The 22,478-nt window shown below is 59.9% G+C and overlaps 1 protein-coding gene across 1 annotated transcript in view; it reads right to left on the bottom strand.

The window, feature by feature from the left end:
* Positions 1-3,379: 3,379 nt before the first annotated feature.
* Positions 3,380-22,478, bottom strand: part of CEP164 (centrosomal protein 164) — a 69,875-nt gene continuing 50,776 nt past the window's right edge. Inside the window, exons 14-31 of the mRNA XM_081099706.1 lie at positions 18,850-19,059; positions 13,945-14,076; positions 13,650-13,866; positions 12,657-12,734; positions 12,351-12,470; positions 11,931-12,053; positions 10,574-10,717; positions 10,167-10,250; positions 9,548-9,723; positions 9,183-9,309; positions 8,863-8,930; positions 8,297-8,507; positions 7,701-7,808; positions 7,073-7,187; positions 6,472-6,753; positions 5,647-5,713; positions 4,867-4,989; positions 3,380-4,681 (exon numbers count right to left, since the gene is read on the bottom strand). Coding sequence (XP_080955832.1) covers positions 4,591-4,681; positions 4,867-4,989; positions 5,647-5,713; positions 6,472-6,753; positions 7,073-7,187; positions 7,701-7,808; positions 8,297-8,507; positions 8,863-8,930; positions 9,183-9,309; positions 9,548-9,723; positions 10,167-10,250; positions 10,574-10,717; positions 11,931-12,053; positions 12,351-12,470; positions 12,657-12,734; positions 13,650-13,866; positions 13,945-14,076; positions 18,850-19,059 — 2,476 coding nt within the window. The 3' untranslated portion in view covers positions 3,380-4,590. The remainder of the gene's footprint in view (positions 4,682-4,866; positions 4,990-5,646; positions 5,714-6,471; positions 6,754-7,072; positions 7,188-7,700; positions 7,809-8,296; positions 8,508-8,862; positions 8,931-9,182; positions 9,310-9,547; positions 9,724-10,166; positions 10,251-10,573; positions 10,718-11,930; positions 12,054-12,350; positions 12,471-12,656; positions 12,735-13,649; positions 13,867-13,944; positions 14,077-18,849; positions 19,060-22,478) is intronic.

Here is a 22,478-nt window from a genome sequence, read left to right as displayed (position 1 = left end):
GCACAAACACTGCGCTGCCTTGGGGCAGAGACGCGAGGGGAGAGGAGGAGGGGAGAGGAGGAAAGGTAGACCAGAAGGCTCTCCTCTGAGAAGACTTGCCCTGTTGATATGAAGAGGCAAGTGGCTCAGAACCGCCTTCCCTGTCCCTTCCTATTTGCCCTCCAGTGCCAGTGGCGGGAGGGAGGGCACCTGCTCATGAGGGTGAGTACAGATGCCCACATGCACAGCCATGCCCAAAGGCTGGGAGACATTCTGATCTGGGTTTGCATTCTGATTCGGCCACCTACTGACTTAACCTTCCCACTCAGCCCCCGGCCCCACCTTCATCTTATAGATGGGCCCCTTGTAGGGCTGTGGTGAGGGCCCGTGGACCCGTGAGGGCTGCAGAAGCCCTGGCACAGGCAGCAGCAAAGCTGTCATGACAGAGAAGCCCTGGGAGAGTCTACACGGGTCTCCCTACCACCTCCTGCGTGAGCTTTCATTTGTTCAAGAAAATCTTTATCCCTCCTTCATTTCTGAAGGACAGCTTCACTAGTTATAGTATTCTTGGCTGATGGTTTTATTCTTTCAATATTTTATACTAGAGGACTGTTGCATGAAGAGATTCGTGCAATAGGCCTTCCCTTCCCTTGGCTGCTGGCACCGGTTAGCTTCTGGCACCCGGGACCCAGGCCTTCACTCTGGCCGGGCTCCAGCCGGAGCTGTCCGGCTTCGCTGCTCCGGCCCAGGGGCCATCCAGCTTCGCTCCGCAGCTTGGAGCCTACATATGCAAGTTAGCTGCCATCTTTGTTGGGTTAATTTGCATACTCTCCTGATTGGCTGGTTAGCATAGTGAAGGTACAGTCAATTTACATGTTTGTCTATTATTAGGTTAGATAAGCTCTCCCATTCTCTTCTGGCCTGAAAAGTGTCTGTTAGGAAGCCTAGTCTACGGGGGTTCCCTTGTTTGTAACTCATCTGTTTCTCTTACTGCTTTTTAAATTATTTCTGTCTTGCCCAGCTAGTGTGGCTCCATGGTTGAGCATCTTGAGCATCAACCCATGAACCAGGAGGTCATGGTTCAGTTCCCAGTCAGGGCACAGGCCCAGGTTGTGGGCTTGATCCCCAGTAGGGGGTGTGCAGCAGGCAGCTACTGGGGCTATGACTTGGCTCTCTGCCTGGGTGTGGGCAGACCAGGCTCCAGGGCCAGCAAAACCCTTGGTTTGAGGACCCAAATCAGGCAGACCTGTGCCTGGCAAGTCCTCTGGCCTGACTGCACCAGCACCTTGGTTCTGCAGATGAGAAAAGCCGCTGGATGGAACGACTACTTGGGCGCTGCAGGTTGGAACCTAGTCTGCTGAGATCCGAGAGCTGAGTGTTGGGAGCCTCACCACCTTCTCTGTCACAATCAAGTTCCTGGTGGTTACGCCCCACATTCCCCTGCAATCCCTGTCGGGCAGGGGCTCCCATGAAATGACCCCTCCCCCCACAGCACCCTCCCCACCCAGTGCCCCCCTCCCCCAGTACCCCTCCCCAGCCCGGCCCAATCTCAGGCTCTGAGTGAGGGTAGCTCCCCACACAGCAGAATCCTCACTGAAGCTGAGGCAGCCCCTGCTTCATCCCTGGACATGGACTCAGGCTTTGAGCTTTGGACCAGGGAAGGCATTTGCTCAGGTCACAGAGCCAGGAGGTGTCTTAAGGCCAGAGCTCCTCACCACACTGCCGTCCTGTGGGAAGTTTCCGTGCAGTTGAGGGGTGGAGTGGGGCCATTATCATGCCCAGTGTTGCTCCCATAAGAAAGCAGTCAGGGGCACCTCAGAGCTTTGGGACGCCTCTATTCCTGGGTTAGGATGACCCTAAGCCCACCTGCTACGGGAAGAGCAGAGCAGCCTGCTCTTTCCTTGTCTTTGCATAAAATCTCCAGGAGGAACTGATCCATTTGTGACCTTAAGGAGGAACGAGATGGCCCATGGACGGAGCGACTTCTGCACCATCTGAGCATCGAGCCTGTGAACATGAGCCTATTCAAAACAAACGTCCTTTAAAAGTATTTCTGAGACTCAGGCTGGAAGTTTCAGAACTGACCACCGGCTCTAGCCGCATGCCTGCCACACGCTAACTTGGACAGCTCGGTCTTCTCATGGCCTCTGGCCCAGGCCAGTGAGCGCTGAGCCGGTCAGCGCAAGGCTCAAGGCTCGGCAGCTCCAACTCTGCTTCTAGACTCCCCAGGCAGCGTCGAGAATCCATGAGGGAGGGATGGGACGGTTTAGGAGTCTTTCGAAAAAGTCCCTTGGTAAACCTTGGCCCGGGCGGGGGCTGCTTACTCAGCTGGAAGCCACCCCCTTCCTGGGACCCCGTCTTCAGCCCCGCAGGAGGCGAGGGGAAGACAGGAGCGGCTGAGGTAGGGGCGGGAGTGTGGCAGCTGGAGCCTGGCTCTCGGAGACACGTGCACCTGGGTGACCTTGAGATCATCATTTAACCTCTCTGAGCCTACGTCTCCTCGTCTACAAAATAATACCAACCTCGCAGGGCAAAGGGCCGCATGAGGTGACATGACAGCACTTGGCATCCGGGTGCTCCACAAAGGCTCCCGTCCCTTCTCTCCCTCCATCAGAGTGCGTGGGGCTCTGGGACCACAGGCGCCGAGGTCAGTGGGCATGCGTCTCTGGAAGCTGCTTTTCTTATGCAAACCCATGACACAGGGCCATCTCAAGCTGGCGCCCGTGCATTTCTGCTGCTGCAGACCCAAGAACGGATGCACTGTGTGTACGGTGTTCAATACCCCCTACCTGCCTGCCAGGACTCCAGGGGTTTCTCTTGCATCTGGCAGGCAGTGGGATAGGAGGGGGATGAAGGGAGCGGTGGAGAGGTCTCACCTCCCAGGGCACAGGGAGGGGAGGATCTGCCTTGCAGGGAGCTCAGCTACTTTCTCCAGGACCCGGCACTTAAAGGTGCCCGAGCCTTGATTTCCTCGCCCATAGGAATGAAGATGGCAATCCCTGCATCACCAGTTTGTCGTGATGGTCAGATCAGCTTCCTAGATGTTCTGTGAACATTAACGTCTCCCTCCGCTGTTCTGTTGTTGTTAATCCTCACCCGAGGATATTTTCCCACTGATTTTAAGGGAGATTGAAAGAGAGAGGGAAAGACAGAGAGAAACATCAATGTGAGAGAAACACATCCATTGGTTGTCTCCTGCACAAGCCCCTACCAGGGCCCGGGCCGGGGAGCAGCCCGCAACCAAGGTACATTCCCTTGCCTAGACTCGAACCCAGGACCCTTTGGTCCACAAACTGACACTCTACCCACTGAGCCAAACCAGCCAGTGTTCCTTCTTCTGTTCTTAAGAGGGAGGAGGCAGAGGCCCTGGCGAGGACACACTCACACAGCCGCCTTGTAGAAAATGGACCAGCAGAGATTTAATTGATGTACAAACACAGGCGGGTTACAGAGACGGTGCAACACATACGCTAGTCCCACAGGATCAGCACGGACCTTTTCCTGTGTGGCAGACGGAGCTGAGCACGCAGGGTGGGTAAAAGCCATTGGGTCTTGTTTCTTATTCCGGGACTAAGAAGTTCGTGGCGGGAGGGCCGAGAGTCGGTCTCCATGCATAGAGGCCAGGGCAACCCCACAGCTTTCCCGGCAAGAGGAAGGGAGTGTTCTTTTCTTTACACCGAGACAGATGTCAGAGACGTGTCTGGGGACCCCCGGGGGCGGCTGTGAGAGGGATGCAGGGTGCTGTGCAGATCGGCAGTGGCTCCTGGGGCACAAGACCCCTCCCTTTAAGGCTCCGTTCCGGCCCTGCCCCCACCTCCTTAGACCGAGTCTCCCGGCTGAGCAGGGTGGGCACAGCAGAAAACAGCTAGAAACAAGCACACGTGGATACACCCAGGGGTGAGAGGCGAGAGCACCGGAGCCACCCCGGCTTTCCTGGGCGGCGCTCACTGAGTTGTGTGCTGCAGACCTGAGAAGCCACGGGGAGGGCTCTGCGCGGAGCCCAGCCAAGGGCAGGGTGCCCAGGGGACAGCACAGAGAGGCCGAGGGAAGGGGGGCCCCAGCACCCTCGGGCAGGCTGCGCCCAATCCTGAGATAGTCAAAAGGAGAGACAGAGAACTCAAGAAAGGGGACGTTTTAAAAAAGGGGAGGAGGAGAAAAGAGAGAAATGGCCTGAGCTCACGCGCTGAGGTACTGGAGAGACAGCGTCCCAGGCACAGGGCACCGGACACAGGACGCGGGGGCCTTGCTCACGGAGCAAGGACCGCGCATGGCACTGCGCGGAGCCCTGCAGGCCGGTGCAGGCTCACCTCGCTCCACAGGGATCCCTGGGCCTCTGACATCAACGCCGGCAATGCCCCCTCCCCGAAGGTGCCCATGTCCCGGGGGCCCCACATCAGCGCTGCCCTATCCCCACAGCGGCTCACAGACGCCCCACGGTCACCCCGCAGTCCGCTCGAGGTCGCTGCAGGTGGCTCCTAGCTCTCACTCTGCCGTCCTCTCCCCCAGCCCGCTTCCCCCGCTGCAGAGCTTCCTCCGAGGCAGCGGGTGCGGCCCCTCCGCGGCCCCGGGCCTGGGTGCAGGCGATGCGGGGCCCACACGGCCGCCCGAGCCTCAGTAGCGGTTCACCTGCAGCCTGTTGTTCTCATCCAGGCTCAGCTGCAGGAGGCCCGAGGCTGCTGGCTTGGGCACTAAGAACAGATGCCTGGCCACAAGGTGAAGGAAAACTGCAGGCAGCTGAGCACCGGGAAAGGCCAGGGAAAGAAGGGAAGGAAGGGAAGGAAGCCCAACAGGACCCTCCTCGGACCCCAGGGCACAAACAGCCGCCCGCTCCGCCAGCCCGGCTACAGCAGGAAGGGGCCAGGGTCTGAGAGCTGGCTGAAAGGATATAACTTGGGGTCATTCCTGTAGCGCTCCAGCCACCGCCGGTTAGCCTCGATCATGCCCTGCAGACTGGCGCTGCCCACCTCGGGGATGCGGGAGTGGGGGGGCTGCAGGAGGCGGAGCTGCTCCCTGGGAGGAGGAGGCAGGGGCAGGAGGGCGGGGGAGGGCCTGTGACTCGGTGACCAAAGGCAGCACATCGCCCCCTCCCCCAACATCAGCTACAGGCCTGTGGGTGGCTTTAGCCATTCAAAGCTTCCCCCCCTGGCAGGAGGCCCTCGGGACTGTCCCCCCGAGGTGGGTTCTCCTGACATCAACACTGGGCTCCACACGCACAGATCCTGGTCCCTCTCATCAGCAAATGCCCGCCCAGCATCAGCTCCCACTGGTCAGAGGGGTGGGGGGTGCTAATGGTTGGGCCTGTGGCGAGGGGGAGGGGGGGGCATGTGGCCAGGAACAGGATAAGCAGGCTCAAATGCTGGCCCACCTGTCTCCCCCACAGGGCGCCCCCTCCTCCAGATGCTGCTACAGGACTGGGGAGGCAAGGACCTGTGAGCAAAGCCACTCCGGGCTGGAGAGCTGCAGGGCCACGCGAGGGCTGTGCCAGGGCTGGCCAGGCTGCTTCCTCCCCGAGGTGCCACAGGGCACTTCCTCAGGAGCTGGGCTCCGGGGGCTCTCCTCTGCTGTGCGGAGGGGCGGCTGGGACCCAGGCCTGCCTGACCCTCAGGGCTGCCCCACCTTGCGCTCTGCTCCCCTCAGAGGTGGCGCCAGAGCTGCAGGGAGTCTTACCTGGCAGACACGTAGCCCAGCCTGTCCTCCAAGGGCACCGGGCTGCTGCGGAGGCTGGGGCTCCCGGCTGGGAAGCAGGAAGCAATGGCTCAGGACAGGGCCAGCTGGGCCTGAGCCGCAGCCGCCCACCCGAGCAGCCGCCCCTGCTCCCCACACCTCTGCCTCCGCACAACAGAAAAGGCGGCGCCCAAGGCGGTGTCCCAAGGAGACACCGACACTCAGGGAGGCCTTCAGCTGCTGGAAGCGAAAGGTGGGAGGCGGGAGTCACCCTGCCCATTTCGTCTCCAAAACCTAATCTACTTTTCTGTTTCCATTTCCAGTCGGTTCGATTCCCAGTCAGGGCCCACCCCCGGGTTGCAGGCTCAATCCCCAGTGCAAGAGGCAGCCCATCAATGTTTCTCTCTCATTGATGTTTCTCTCTCTCTATCCCTCTCCCTTCCTCTCTCTAAACATCAGTAAAAACATTAACAAAAACAACAAAAAACGAATGACGACCTCAGAGGGTGACAGGCCTAAATGAAAAACTTTACATGAAACGCCCGGCCTACAACACACCCCTCCCGATGGCGCCTCATGATGAGGACGACGGCCTTTCGGTTCTGCTGAGTTCTGGAGCCATACAGGCCCCAGTGGCCCAAGCCCAGGCCAACCGCCCTCACCCACAGAGCCGAGGCTGCTGGCCCGGCCAGGCCTGCTTCCCAAGGGGCCAGTCCACGGAGCCGTGACCCAAAGCTGGGAGGAGGGAGGAGGGGGTAGGGGAAGAAGAGAGAAAGCGGGGGAGGGGCAAGGCTGGGCCCAGATCACGTGCAGCCGGAGGAAGCTCACCTGGGAAGTACTTGCGCCACTTCTCCACCAGGAAGTCGTCCATGGCCTGAGTGGCGGAGGACGAGAGCCTGGGGCCCAGCCCCGGGTCCCAGGCCCACTGGGTGGGGGCCCTCCGGAGGGAGGGGGGCGGGGTCGGGGCCGGGGTGGAAGTGAGGAGCTGGGGCGGCTGGGTGCCCAGGACGCCCAGCAGGCTGAGGACCTGGTGCAGCTGGCTGCTGATGTGCCGCAGGGAGCTGTCCAAGCACCGGATCTTGTCGGGGAAGGCGGGGCTGGCCGGGCTGCCTGGAAGGGAAGAGGCGGGTGGTGAGGGACCAGACCCCGGGCCCTGTGGCGCGGCAGAGGGCAGGGCCTCGGTTCCCGGCAGAGCGGACAGCCAGAGCGCAGAGGCTGGTCAGGGACTGCACACTCGGAAGGCTCCCAGGCGTGCGGCCTGTGGGCAGGAAAGCCCGAGCGGCTCCTTCTCGCCAAGCACCCACTGAGGACCCGCTCAGACACGGCTCCCAGAGGCCGCACAGAGCGGAGGAGGGGCTGCCGTTTCCCTCTCCACAGAAACCGGTCCGTCCCAGCCGCCCGCCCTGTCCTCCCTGCGGCCACCACTCACCATGAGGCAGGGGCCAGGACTCTGAGCTTCCACTGCTAGTGTCCTCCGTGTCGCTGAGGTCAAAGGTCACCACTTTCTTGGTGGGGGGCCCTCTCAGAGTGTCCTCATCTAGAGCCTTGGGTAGAAGCAGCAGTTCTTGCTGGCCCTCGCCCTGCGCCTTTGCCCACTGGCTTTGTGCTGGAGAGGAGCCCTTCACCCCTTCACGTGCGGGCTCTCTGGGGCCAGGGTTCTGGGAGGGGCACATCCTGTGGGCTGCCTCGCGGGGTGGGGGTGGGGGGCGGGGGCGGGGAGCGGCTCACAGAACTCACCCACCAGAGACGCGGGCAGGCAGGCCACCAGGACCAGGCTGGTGCCCACCCTTTCTCTCCCCAGTAAACTCGCCCTGCAGGCTCTCCACCCCCGCCTGGCATCCGGGGAAAGGCTGCTCCCGGAACACCTGTCCTCGGTTCCACGGCCAGGAAGGGCCAGGGCTAGATCCTCCCCCGAGAAGCTCCGGGCCTCTCAGAACCACGCAGCACAAACTACCCAATGCAGAGCTATGCAGAGCTAAGCCAAGCCATCCCCCCGCCCGGGGGCCTCAACAGGGCCCAACACCCACCCGCATCCGGGCTGCGTGGCCAGGGCTCACCTCGTCCCGCAGAGAGGCCTCCAGCTCGCTCAGCTTCTCCTCCTTCCTCTGCAGCAGGTCGCGGCCTCTCCGCATGGCAGACTGCATCTCCCCCAGGTGCCTGGCCTCCTGCCGTCACGGGAGGGGAGGGGCCTGTGTGACTCAGACGCTGGGGCCCAGCCTCGCCCTCTGTTCGCTGGGTTATCGTGAAAACTTCACTTAACTCTCAGTCTAGGTGCTCATCTAGGAGAACTGCTACTTTTCATGGGCCCTGAGAACTAACTGAGATGCAGTACGTTACAAGGGAGGTGCTGGATGTGAAATTCAGAGCAGCTCACTCCTCACCTAGAAAACGGAGTAACACTGGCCCCTTGCACGTCACCTGCGGTTCCGGGGAGGCCATGCGGCTTCTATCAGAGCATCCTGCCCACGGTGCCAGCCTCGGAGCCTAAGGTGAGTCTTTTCATCCTCGAGGAGCCACAGGATCTCCATCCCCGGCCCACCGCCCGACAAGCCGTGTGCCCAGAGCCCAGGGCTGTGCATCCGCCCTCATGGGGCCCCCAAATGAGCTCCCCAGCCTCCCTCCCCGGGGCCCAGGCTGTCCTCCAGGCTCTGACCTCCTCCAGGCCCTTGCGCACGTCATCGCCCAGGGCCTTGGTGCCCAGCAGGTCCTCGGGCGCATCCGGGGCGGTGCCCAGCTCGTGGCCCCAGTGCTGCTGGGCGGCTTTCAGGGCTGCCTGCCGCCTGCGCATGGAGCGCGTCTGCCGCACCAGGAAGGCCTTGGCACTGCGGAGAGCCACGCCCTCAGCAGAGAGGTAGTGCCGGAAGCTGATGGGGACAGGCGGGGGGTGGGGGGGCGGTGAGAGAGCCTACAAAGACTCCAGAGCCCTGCTCTGGGTCACTCCAGCTCCTGGCAGACGCCCATCCTGAGCAGACTGGCGGTGGGGCGGGGCTGCCGAGAAAAAGAACCCAGCCACTGGAGACCACACAGGGCGTCTGGCACTGTCCTCCAGATAGAGGCCAGGCACTCCCGTCAGCCTGACTCTCGCCCAGGCATCCGCAGATGCCAGCCTGCCGTGCCCAGTCACAGTGGGCACCGACTTCCCTGAGCCACGCCCACGGGTGACTGCCGTGATCTCGCTTCCCCCGGCCCAACCCCAAATAGGACAGGCCACCGACGCACCTGTCCAAGGATGAGTCGGCAACCTCCGGGCTCTGCGAGACAGAAGGGGGTGCCTCTTTGGTCTGCTTCTGAGGACACAGGAAAACCCACTGACCCAGGCCAGCAGGTGCACGCAAGCTCCAGGCCTGAAACCCTCCCAGAGCCGACGCCCCGGCCCTGCTGGAGGCCGGGCACTGTTCACCCCTGAGACCCTCGGACTATGGAAGTGGGGGACCAGGAACAGTAAGAACAGAAGCTGGGGGCCCAATACAGAGCAGAGCCCCGCCCCTCCTGGAGCCCCGCCCAGCCATCCTGTCCCTGCCAAGGCCAGAGAAGCTCACGGTGCCAGGGGGTGTCTTCAGGTCCTCGACGTGGAGGTCTGGCTCACAACAGGGGGAAGCACTGCTCGCCTCGACCGCCAGCCCTTTTAGCGCCTCCTGCTTCCTCTGAGCTTCAGCCTCCAGGTCACTGCGGATGGGGGTGCAGGAGGTGAGCAGGCTCCCGTGAGCACCCTGTCGGGACCCCTGGTGGGCTTGGAGCCTCACCCAAGGTAGAAAATAAGACCATCTCCATCGCTTCACTTCCGGCCAAGCCCCTGCCCCAGCTGCTCCCGCCTCCTCACACCCCCATCCCTACCACAGGCAGCAGAGCCTGGCTCCAGCCCTGCCTGGGACGGCCGAGCAGCGGAGGTCAGAGGGCACGCCACCTGATGCGTTTCTGCAGCCCCTTGGCCTGGGCCTGCAGCTGGTCCACCTGGGCCTCCAGCTCCAGCTTCTGGGCCCGCAGCTCGCCCAGACTTCTTCGGAGCTGCCGGTTGGACTCGAGCAGGTGCGTGTGCTCCTGCTTTGCCTCTTCCAGGTGTTGATGGGTGGCTGTGACTTCCTGGGCAGAGGAAAGACAGAAGCGCCTGGAGAAAGAGTGGGAGAAGGCAGGGAGCCGGGAAGCCCCAGGACAGGGCACCACACCGAGGTCACGGGTCCTCCCCCTCCCGCCCACCCCCCACTCCCTGGCATCCTGTGCTGGCTCCCCGACAGGTACTGCTGGTGGAATAGCCCCAGGCCTGCAGGCAGAGACCAAGGGAGCAAGCGGGGAAGAGAGAGGCGGGAGACAGGGAGGCCAGGTGAGCAGACCAGGCTCGCTCTCCAGCGCCACCTGCTGCTTCAGGCCGACAGCGCCTCTCCTTGGGGTAGCCTCCTCCTGAGGGAGGGGACCAGCCTGGCCACCACCAGGCCCCAGGGAGCAGGGGCAGAAAGGCCCATCCTCTCTTGGGGAACCATGTCTCCAAGATCAAGGGCACCTGGGGACCCTCCACCCCACTTCCTCACCTGAACGTCCAGCTGAGCCAACCTGGCCTTGACCTCTTTGGCTCTGGTTTCCAGCTCCACCTCTAAATCCTGGAGTTTCCTTTCCTGCACAGAGCAAAGTCGGAGGAAAAAATGTATGTGTAGAAACGGCGTGAGGCATTAGGTGAGGGTCCTGACCCCCAGGCCATGGCACACCCCTGATAGGCTCCCGCCCCCTCCCATGAGCCCCTGGGGCCTCCCAGGAAAGCACCACCCCTTGTTTATGCCCAGGCTGGGCAAGGAGCATCAGAGGTGCCAACCCCAAGGTCCTGGAGGGGCTGACCCCCTTGGCCCAGAAAACAAAAGAGCACCGATGTCCCAGACTGGGGTCGGCCAGCGAGACCCCCTCCCGCAGCTGCTGGCCTGCTGCCCCCACTGCTCCAGCCCACCTGCTCCCGGCGCCGGAGCCCCAGGCCCTCCAGCTGCCTGGCCTGCTCCTGCCTCGCGGCCTCCAGCTCCCGCTCGTGGGTCCTGCGCAGGCGCTCCAGCTCCCCAGTCAGGTGCCCCAGCAACGTGGCCCGCTGTGTCCGCTCCTGCACAAAGGGGGCCGCCAGTAGGAAACCGCAGTCCCCACCCCTGCCGCCTCAGGTCAGTGAGGTCAAGGACCCGGCCAGTGCCCCAAGGCCAGCCCTTAGGACAGCGGGGTCCCCCCAGAGAGCACAGGCTGGGCGGTGTGGTGAGGAAATGCCCTGGGGAGCCTCCTACTGCTGTTGCCTCCCTCAGGGAAGAGGCCATTAATAGTTCCCTCTTCCTCGCAGGTCAGGACCGGTTTGGGAAGGAAGTCAGATCCCTCATGACCCGCTGGTTCTGCCGGGAAAGACGGCACAGAGAGTCTGGGATCTGGGGTCCCTGGAGCCGCAGCCTAGAAGTCCGGGCAGAGGCCCAGCCACAGGCCAAAGTCAGCCACGGCCACTGCTCACCCGACAGTAGCAGGCCAAGCCAAGGGCGGCGGCTTAGGTAACACCTTTCCCACCCAGGCCGAGGCTAGAGATGGGCAGGTGAGGTTTGCCTACTGTTTGGCTCCTGCCAGGCTATTTCCTGGTGTCCTGGGTTCCTATGAGCCCTGGGGGCGGGGTTAGGGTGGCCAAGGCTGAGGCTTTGGGATCGGACCATCTAGGCTTGGACCCTAGCTCCTGCCTGTCAGCCACGGGTCGGGGCAAGTGGCCCGCGCTCCCCAACTCCCAGTGTCCTCACTTTTAAAATGGAGGCGATGCCCTAACTGGTTTGGCTCAGTGGATAGAGCGTCGGTCTGCGGACTCAAGGGTCCCAGGTTCGATTCCGGTCAGGGGCACGTACCCTGGTTGCGGGCACATCCCCAGTGGGAGATGTGCAGGAGGCAGCTGATCGGTGTTTCTCTCTCATCGATGTTTCTGACTCTCTATCCCTCTCCCTTCCTCTCTGTAAAATATCAATAAAATATAAATTAAAAAAATGGAAGTGATGACAGGACACACCCCCGGGGTGCTGTGAGGACTCAATGAGCTCATCTAGACCAAGCGCTGAGAACAGGGCCTGGCACGCGGCCCACACTCAATGCCAGTGTCGTCACCACGAAGGCCAGTGCAGCCTGCCCGACAGAGGGTCCTCCTCCTCCGATGGCTGAGGCACACTGTGACTGGGCCAGGGCAGGGCCAGGGAAGAGAGCCTCCCATAGAAACTCCCCCGCCTCCCCTCCCCCTCCCCCGCCTCCAGCCCGCCCGCCAGGGCCCGGGCTGTGCCACATGTGCCAGGGGGGAGGGCCGTCACCTCGGCTTCATACTGCTCCCTGGCCTCCGCCACCGCTTGCCGGTGCTCCTCCTTCATCTTGTCCATCCTCCCCTCGTGTTCCCGTTCCACCTCCCGGCGCTTCTCTCTCAGGAGCCCACTGAGCTGCAGGGCAGGCGGCAGGATACAACGGGGGACTGAGCGGGCAGCACGCGGGACTGAGCATTCGGCCTCACACGGCACCCCCTAAGGCTCCCCACGCACCCAGGTGCACGACGCGTGATGGCCACACTCCCCACTGCCTCCCACATACAGGGCATGGCGTGGAGAAGCACTGCCGCGAGGGAACTGGGCTGTGAAACGGGAGCGGAAGTGCCAAAGTGAGAGGACCCTCTGGGCCAGGGTGGCTCCGTGGTCAGAGCCCCACGACAGTACCCGGGCCGGGAGCAGCGCAGCACTCACCTCCTGCTCATACTCCAGCAGCTGGCGAGCTCTCCGCTCCACCCACCCCAGGCTCTCCTGCTGCTGGGCCTCCTCTTTCTGCTGGGCTTCCTCTCCCTCCTTCTGGAGGCTGGAGACCACCTAGGAGGGCCACGGGGGTGAGGTAGAGAGCACGAGAGTGGCCGGGGACCCACTTCCCAGGACCCGATGCCCCTCCCGCAGGCTGCAGGGGGAGAGGCTGCCTCCCCTCGTGTGGCAGGGAAGGGTCGGGCGTACGCTCAGGGCCACAGCCCCAGGCTCTACCCACAGGCCAAGCCCGGCACCTACCTCTCTGTGCTTGGCCTCCAGGGAGGACAGGAGCCGCGCCAGCTCAGCCCTGTGCTCTGTCTCCAGCGCTGCTGTCGCCTGGGGAGCAACAAAGGGCCAGTGAGGGATGCTGGGCAGAGAAGGCTGCTGGGCAGCGACCCAGACCAAGGAGGAGCCAGGAACACCAGCCCCAACGTGCCATGAGCTCAGGGGCTGAGGGAGCCTCTGGCACAAATTCCTTCTCCCGATACAGCTCAGCCCCTGAAGCCTGCAACCAGCCGACAGACAGGCATGTGGGCAGTGTGGAGGGCACGGAGGTGGCCCGGGCCACCGCTGCCACCCTGCCTCTGGGCGCTGGGGACACTCCCGCTGGTGAACACGGCCTGGCAAGGAGGCTGCAGGCTTCGGCCCACGCCGGCCTGCTGGTCTCCTGGTCTCAGCGAGTCTCCATCTCTCACCAAAAGGAAAGAGAAGACCCTCGGCCTGGCTGTTACTCACTTCAGCCTCCCACCTGGGGACAGACCCTCACAGCAGAGGGGCGGGGAGGAAGAGCGAAGGACAACTTCCTGAGTGCTACCGCTCCGCGAAGGCAGGAGAAAGGGGAGGGCGGAAGGTCATCGCACGAACCCGGAGACAAGGACAGGGACGAGGCACAGGCGTCTCAGGACCTCCGCTCCGGTCCAAGTTCTTTCGGTCATGAAATCTCCCCAAACCCACAGCCATCTCCCCCAGACTTCCTCCAGCCGTGGCAGCACCCAGGCCCCAGGCCCAGCAGCCTCCGGGAGCCTCTGCGACCGCTCCCTGCAGGGACCGGACCCAGCTCCTGCCCGCAGCCAGCTGGGTCACGTGAGCAGTGGGCCCAGGGTCTGCGCCCCGTCTGTGCAGACCCCCCTCTCCGCCCGGCGCCCACCTGCACGCCCAAGGCTCGCTCTCTCTCCGCCCTCGGTCCCTCCCCAGGCAGCCCAGGCCGTGTGGTGCCGTGTCAGAGAGGAAGGTCCCACTCTACTTGCTCACCTCTTTCCTCTCCCCTTCCAGCTGCTCCCTCCGCTGCTGCCGGGCCTTCTCCTTCTCGGCATTCAGGGCCGCCTGCTCTCTCCTCTCCGAAGCCTCCGTCTCTCCCCGGAGCCGCTCCAGCACACGCTGGCTGCCCTGCTCCAAGCTGGCCCTCTCGGCCTCCTGCAGGGCCGCCAGCTCCTCTCTCAGCCTCTGCAGGGAAGCCTGGTGCTCGGCCCTGGGCAGACGGAAGGGTGAGGAAGGAGCTGAGCCCTCGGGCGGCCCCAGGGGCTGGGCAGCTCGCACGGGCACTCACCTGATTCGGTCCGCATCTGCCTCTGCGCTGGACCGGACCTGGGCCCGGAGCCGGGCCAGCCTCCGGCTCTCCTCCTCTCTCATCTGAGTCCCCTCCTCCTCAGTGGCCTTCTGCAGCTGCTCCTGCAGGAGCCTGGGGAGGAAAGGCAAGGCCAGTCTGCTGAGGGCCACCCTATTCCAGCCGTATCCCCGGCTCTCGGCTCACAGGCCTGTGGCCTGCTGGGAAGTTTCTGGAATCTTGCAGGGGCGCTGACCCCAGCCTCTGGTCCTGCGGCCTCCCTGCACCTCCCACGGGAGGGGACCGTGAACTCTCCTCCCCTTTCTTCAGCAAGTGGATGACAGGCCGCCTGATCCCAGACCAGCGTTCCTCCCCAGGCTCCCTCTGCCTCAGGTTCGCCCCGTCCGAACCCAGCCTGACCCTGGTCCACATCTTTCTCTCTCCACCCATAGGTTCTGCTCCAGCCACTTCCGATGAGCCACTCTAACCCCACCGCTCTCCTGGCCTCTGGGCCTTGCTCCTGCCGGTTCCTCTGCGAGAATCCCCTTCTGCCTGCCCATCCGTGTTCATCCCTCTCAGAAGAGCCTTTCTGACACCACCCCCAGGCCCCCAGGCCCCCAGCCCTCCCCGCCCCTGCCCCAAGCCCAGCAGGCTCCCCTGGCCCCCAGGCCGCCCCGCCCCCCAGGCCCCAGGCCAGGGCCGGGAGCTGCGCCCAGGGAGTCCAAGCCCGAGGAAAGCATGTCTCCGGAGACAGCGTCTTCGAGAAGCTTCAGGAATGAGTTCCTAAGCCAGAGAAGAGTTAGGCTCACTTTCTGTTCAGGTTGTCAGCTCACGGCTCTCCTCCAGAGGACAGGGCGTGGCATCAGTGAAAACCCTGCCCTGGCCTGTGGTGACCGCTGTGCACGGCTGCACAGAACCACGGCACGGGAGGGCTCCGGAGGTGCGGTCCTTCCTGCCACACTCAGCTCGGCCTCCTCACCGTCCACCTGCCCGCCCCTCCTGCCTGCTCACCCGGGAGACACTGTGCCCCCGACAGGCACAGGCGGAAGCGCAGCAAGGGAGGCAGTCACTATACTGCCGGTCTGTGTACGGCGCCCGCGGGGCCTGGAAGTATCAGGGGGAACACGCTGCAAAGCATTCAATTGTCTAACCACGACGCTGTACACCCGATATTAATACAAAATGAGACTGAATGTAAACTGTAATTAAAAATCACTTTAAATTTTAAAAAAAGAGAAAGGAATATTTGCTCTAAGGCAGGGGTCCTCAAACTTTTTAAACAGGGGGCCAGTTCACTGTCCCTCAGACCGTTGGAGGGCCGGACTATAGTTTAAAAAAAAACTATGAACAAATTCCTATGCACACTGCACATATCTTATTTTGAAGTAAAAAAACAAAACGGGAACAAATACAATATTTGTATTTGCATGTGGCCCGCGGGCCGTAGTTTGAGGACCCCTGCTCTAAGGTCAGTGTGGCTTCCAGAAATTTCTACCAAGTGGAAGTCTGCCAGAGAGAGAGCCCCTCAGGAAGGCTCCTGTGTACACACAAGCAGGGTCCTCGTGATGAACTATTTCAAAGGGAGCCAGCAAGGCGCTGCCCACAGATCTCACACCGTCAAGACCGCCGAAACCGGACTGATCTCCGGGCCTTGAAAATAAAACGAGAGCTAGCCTTTACTGAGCGGCTATGGAGTGCAGGCCGAGGCAGGCTCTGGGGCATCTAGTCTTCACCACTACCTGATGGAAGGCACAGTCCACTGAGCTCAGGGAGGGGCAGGAGGAGAGGAGGGGCCGGGGGGCGGGCAGGCACGCAGGCACGCAGCGCCCACCTGCTCTTCTTGGCACAGCCTCTCCAGGAGAGCTGAGCCCCGCTGTTGGGCTCCGTTCCCAGTTGGGTGGAAGAGGAGGATGCTCTGGGGTCTGTTCTGTGGGGCTCCCTGGCAGGGGACCCAGGGACGGGTGTATGGATGGGCCCTGGGTCAGTGGATCCAGCATTGGCTAATGAGAGACGGTCCCCACCCTCCGGACAGTCAGGGGCTGGTTTTCCTAACTTCTCTAAATAAAGCGTGACCGTTCTTTATACACACTGTTATCTCTGATAATAAATAAGCCTCTGCCACTTTGGATGTTCCGTCCAGAGGGTAAGATTTCGTTAAACTGCCAAGTATGTGAACTATATTAACATCCCTCTATTGCACTTCTCCCATCCTGGGATGGTGACAGACTGCTACCACCTCCCCAGCAGGCATTCTCCCACTTTCCTTACTAACAGGACCCTCGTTTTATTCTCTCGGGTAAAGAGGCCCAGCTAAAGGACTACATTTCCCAGTCTCCTTTACAACCAGGGGTAACCCATGAGATTTAGGTGGGAATTATTGGGTAAGGTTTCCAGGAAAACTCCATTAATGGGACTGAAGGAACTAGAAGGTACCCTCTTTACACTCTCCCCTGTCCTTCCTGCCTGGAGCACAGGCGCAATGGCTGGAGAGCCAGCAGCTATGCTGGCCTGAGAAGAGACCCTGAGAGTAAAACCAGCACTAAAGCGGGAGAGATGAAAGAAGACAGGGACCCGGGACTCCCCTGTGCCAGCCCAGGGCTGCCTTTTCTTACAAAAATCAACCTCTAGCTTGTTTATACATATACAGTCAGACCTCGTTTCTCAAACGTCTCCCATCTCCAACACTTCAGTTCTCGATCAACTTGTTCACAGACAAAAAATATCTCGGTTGTCAACCAAAATTTCAGTTTTCGACCTGACAACCCTTTCATGCTGATACCTCTGCATGACGACAGGCAAAGGAGAGAATGCTTTTGTGGCTGGCCGATTAGCACAATTTTAAAACATAAAGAGGCCATCAAGAGTGCTAATGTTGCCTGGCCAGCGTGGCTCAGTGGTTGAGCTTTGACCGATGAACCAGAAGGTCATAGCTCAATTCCAGTCAAGGGCACATGCCCGGGTGTGGGCTCGATCCCTAGTGTGGAGTGTGCAGGAGGCAGCCGATCAATGATTCTCTCCATCACTGATGTTTCTATCTATCTTGCCCTAGCCCTTCTTCTCTGAAATCAATAAAAATACTTTTTTTAAAAAGAGCACTAATATTGCTAAGGGCGTGAAAGTGCTCACAAAACAGCAATCACAGGCAATTGAAGAGGTAGAAAAGCTGTTGTTTGATTTGGATAAAAGCAGTGAGCCTGTGTGATAGCATTTCGGAGGCAGTGACAGATGAAAAATTCCTTTAAGGCTAGTAGGGGGTTCGATGAATTTAAGAAGTGTTTATAGATTAAACAGCACATTAGACATGTACTATGTGTAAGAAAGGTGGAAACGGAATCATTTGTGGGTCTGGAACAGATTACTTCCATTTACATTATTTCTAATGGGAAAAAAGGATTCCATTTTTGAACAAAGTAGTTCTCAAACAGCCTTTTGGAACGAGGTTCCACTGTACACACATACAATCACACACATGCACGCCTGGCCAGGCTTAAGGGTCTTATTTGTCTAGGGCAGTGATGGCGAACCTTTTGAGCTGGGAGTGTCAGCATTTTGAAAAACCCTAACTTAACTCTGGTGCCATGTCACATATAGAAATGTTTTGATATTTGCAACCATAGTAAAACAAAGATTTATATTTTTGATATTTATTTTATGTATTTAAATGTCATTTAACAAAGAAAAATCAACCAAAAAAATGAGTTCACGTGTCACCTCTGACACACGTGTCATAGGTTCGCCATCACTGGTCTAGGGCCTCCCAGCCAGCTATGCAAAGAGCAGGAACCCAAACAGAAACTTGTGAGTCCTGGGCAAGAGCTCCTCCCACTGCAGCACCAGGCCCCACCAAACCCATGGTCCCGGCAGGGCCCCGACTCCCAAGGAAGAGGACCTGCAGGAGCTAAGACAATGAGCTTCAGAGATAAGCCTCTGGCTAAGAGGCTCTGCTGCATCTCAGCTTCCAGACCTGGGATGGGACTTCACCTACTGGTGCCTCAATCTGTCTACATTACATATTCTATAAAATGGGGTTGATAACACCACCTCGTAAGAGCCTTTCAGAAGACTAACAAAGTCATAGATATAAAGCACATGGAGCCCGGCCAGCATGGTTCAGTGGTTGACCATCAAGCTATGAACCAGGAGGTCACGGTTCGATTCCTGGTCAGGGCACATGCCTGGGTTGTGGGCTCCATTCCCAGTGCGGGGCCTGCAGGAGGCAGCCAATCAATGATTCTCCCTCATTGATGTTTCTCTCTCTCTCCCCCTCTTCCTTCCTCTCTGAAATCAATAAAATATCCTATATAATAAAGAGGTAATACACAAATTGACCATCACGGTCTTGCACAAGATGGCCGCCACAAGATAGCCGGCAGGGGAGGGCAGTTGGGGGCAACCAGGCCTGCAGGGGAGGGAGGGAAGTTGGGGGCAATCGGGCCAGCAGGGAAGCAGTTAGGCATCGATCAGGCTGGCAGGAGAGTGGTTAGGGGGTGATCAGGCAGGTGAGCGGTTGGGAGCCAGCAGTCCCGGATTGTGAGAGGGGTCCCAGATTGGAGAGGGTGCAGGCTGGGCTGAGGGACAACGCCCCCCCCCCCCGACCCCAGTTCACGAATTTTGTGCACCAGGCCTCTAGTATACATATATTAAAAAATAAAATAAAAATAAAGCACATGGATCAGTGCAGTCTCTCAAAAGACACCAGCTACTCCCATCACGATCACACCTCCCAACTCCCCACCAAAGACAGAGGTGTCAGGCACCCTGGCTCGGGAGCCCATTCCTCCACACAGGCCGGCGAGGAGGATCCTAGAGAGGCCGCGGGCCCCCAGTGGCCCCCAAGAGGGAGGCGTGGGTCCCTCCCCACAAGTCCTGGAGGCCCTGCAGCTTGTCTGGGAGGGGGGCGGGCCGCACCTCAGAGACTCCTCTTTCCGCTGTCGAAGCTGAAGCGCCGCCTCCTCCTCCTCCTGCCGCAGCCTCTGCCGCAGCTGCTGCACCTTTTCCCGCTTCAGTTCCAGGAGCCGCCTCTGCTCTTGCTCCAGTTCCTGAGCCACCGCCTCCTCCATGGCCTTCCGGGCGGCCTCTGGGAGCTGCTCTGGGAGAGCCACGGGCTCTGGAGATCGCCTACCAAGGGGAGGAAACAGCAGTTCACAAGTGTTAACACCACCGCCTTTCGGCACCAGGTTTATGGAGCGACGGGTCATCACAGACCCAAATGGAGGGCCCTCCACCAGGAATCACACACCAACTCAGGTCCCCAAGCGGGCAGAAGGCTACGCCCTCAGAGATGCAGGCAGCATCTGTTCTACGAGACAAGCCCCCTGTGGCTGCTAAGGCCGCGTGAGCCCAGGGAGAAGGGCAGCCCACAGCAGGTCCTGCGGACCCGGGCCCAAGGCGGAGACAAGGCTCCCAAGCTGGCGGCAGAGGAGAAACTGAAGCGCTGGCCCTGACGACTCCTCCCGCACGGCTCAAGCCCGCTCAGTCCCTCCACTAGGGCTGGGCCTGCTACTCGAGGCTCCTGCCATCAGTTTGAAATCCCCAGAGGCTGCTCTTTGCCTCCCAAACTGCACAGAGGCCAATGCATAGGAGCCAGGGGGACGCAACAGCATCCCTCCCAGCCGAGACCCAGAGCAGTCCACAGAGGCCCAGGGACAGGAAACCCCGCCCCCCACACTGCCCAGCGAGCCAGGCAGGGGACCGCCCCTGAGCCAGAGAGAGAAGCAGGAGCACGAGACGCCAGGCTCCCGATCTCCGCACCAAGGAATCGATGTTTAAAAGTAGATCAAAAAGTCCTACTGGTGTGCTCCGTGGTTAGTGTCAGTCCACACACCAAAAGGGTCTTGGGTTCGATTACAGTCTAGGGCAGTGATGGTGAACCTATGACACGCGTGTCAGAGGTGACACGTGAACTCTTTTGGTTGATTTTTCTTTGATAAATGGCATTTAAATACAGAAAATAAATATCAAAAATATAAATCTTTGTTTTACTGTGGTTGCAAATATCAAAAAATTTCAATATGTGACACGGCACCAAAGTTAGGGTTTTTCAAAATGCTGACACGTCGAGCTCAAAAGGTCCGCCATCACTGGTCTAGGGCATGTACCTCGGTTGCAGGCTCGATCCCTGGCCCTGGTTGGGGCTCATGCAGGAAGCAACCAATCGATGTGTCTCTCACATCGATGTTTCTCTCTCTGCCCCTTCCACTCTCTCTCTAAAAAAAAAAAAATCAATGCAAAAAATATCCTCAGGTGAGGAGTAACAACAAAAAGGGGGGAAAGAAATTCAGGGCTAACCCAGATGCATAAGGTGGGTGGTAAGGTAAGGACGAAGGGTATCAGTTACAAAGATGTCTATAGAATAACAAGGTTGTTTGTTGCTTGTACACTGGTTCTGAAAGAAATGCCCAGAGAGAAACCCCAAGGACATTTAGAACAATGAAAGCATAAGCAAGATAAAGTGTTTCGCCTCCCAGAGCGGTTTTCCTAAAAGCTAGAACGCATTTGCATTCCCAGGTCCTAAATCTTACGTTAGAAATTGCTCTTACCACCCGACCACCACCTCCTCCCAGTGCTCAGGCCTAGCAGGGGAACCCCCGTCAACCTCAGCAGCATGTGGCAGGATCCAATCCCAGGAGCAGGGAGCCAGCCCCTGCTGGGGTCACAGAACCCCCTCCTCCCTCCAGCTCTAGCCCTGTAGCAGATGGAGGGCGGCCGCAGGCTTGGCTAGAATGGCAGTTGACAACAGGCCTTTGGAACAATTCCCTCTCGGCCCCTTGAGACCACAGAGAGAAGGAAGGCATGACATCTCTGAAATACCATTAAAATCTTTCCTTCCTCCATTCCTAAAATTATAACTCAGACCAGAAACGGTCCTGAGCTATGTCTTTAATTCTCTGCTGCTGCCAGCTCCACCTCCCCTCCTCCCAACACCCAGCTTCCTCCCAGGCCCCACACAGCCCAGCAGATGCAGATGTAAGCGATGCGGCTGCCACCCCCTCGAGGATCCTGCCCTTGAAAGAGCCTCCCCCAGCTCTCCGCCTCATCAACCCTCCAACTCATTTCCAGCCTCTGCTGCAAATGCTTTTCTCCCTGAGATGGCTCCTTTACTGCATCTCCCTGTGGGCTGTGTAGCCATGTGGAACCCCAGGGACAGATGCTGCGGGAAGATGAGGCGTCCGCAGCACGGCAGCCTGAGAGCAGCTGCACGCACACCAGCCTACTTCTTAGTGCGCCCCTTCTCCGTGTCCCTGCTCTAAAGATCTACCGTCCTAAGCCCCCCTCAGGTCCAAGGCAGGCAACACTGGCCCACAAGGCAGACCCCCGCGGCCACTGGGGGTGAAGCCTGCAGAGGGAGAGGCAGGTCTGCTTTCTAGGCCGCCCCCGGGCGCCAGCCCCAGTGGGTCCCTGAAGCAGTCATGGCAGGCCTGGCAGGCCGGAGTGAAGGAGAGGGAGGGAGGGTGTCAGGAAGAGGCGGAGGGAGACACGCCCCGGACCCTCTGGCACGGCCGTGCACCACTGACACTGGGTTGCAACCAGAGACACCTGTGTCCCCACACGCCACCCTGTGGTTCACCTCATGGAAGATGTGGGTGTGGCAAAGGGAAGAATGTCCCTGCCTCCCGGACCCGGGACTCTGGCATGACGCGTGCATGGCGGTGGCTGCCTGCGAGCCCAGCCCTCGCTCGCTGCCCTGCCCTTTGCTCCTAACCCCTCTGACACATCGTGACATCTATGAAAGGTGCAGGCTCTGTGACTCATGGTCCCTCACCCTCTGTGTTGATGATGCTTTGACATTCTTAAAAAGCTTGCTGGTCAACAAGAGGCTGCCCCTCCCAGGACTAGCCAATTCTCACAGATAGTCCTGCGCCTATACCCCAGCCCCTCCTGATCGCACACCACGGGGGTATTTCCCTACCCTACATCACCCAGAGACCACCCCACACCCCCAAGTGCACAACATTATTCAAATCATCCAGTCCCACACTTCAGGTACCTACCTTGCCTCATCCATTCCTTCCCACGAAAACCCCAATAGAGGTTCTGGACCATGCCCTCCCTTCTCACCTCTCCTGCCTCCTGACCAGCCCTGGTCCTTCCCCCGTGGCCCTGGTGGCGTGGCACGCCCTCTTCTCCGGAAATGTTAGTAACATATTCCTCTTTCGGAGCCATTGGCCTCTCCACGATGCCAGTCACCTCCGTGTATTAAAATTCCACAGGTTCGAATGAGGCACAGAGCTGCTCCCCACAAAACCAGGAAAATCACCCCATTCCTAACACGGCTGTGAGGAGTAATGACAAGGGAGTGCGGGGCCTGGGAAGACTCAGAGGACAGAAGGCGTGTCCCACGGGCCTGTGTGCACTGCTCAGGGCGTTCCCCAGGCCCCAGCAGGGCAGCATCGCTGGGACGGGGAGAAACGCAAGGTGCCCTGGCTGCCCTCACTGCCCAGCCTCTCTCCCAGAGGTGCTGGGGACCACCTCTGACCTCTGACCTCTGCCCAGGGCCCCTTCTCTGAACCACTCGCTTCTGTCCTCATAGAAAGCAC

This window comes from Myotis nattereri (assembly GCF_964212035.1).
Source record: "Myotis nattereri genome assembly, chromosome: 9".
Classification (NCBI taxonomy): Eukaryota; Metazoa; Chordata; class Mammalia; order Chiroptera; family Vespertilionidae; genus Myotis; species Myotis nattereri.
The sequence above is the reverse complement of the archived record's forward strand: the minus strand, read 5'-3'. Positions and strand labels throughout refer to the sequence as shown.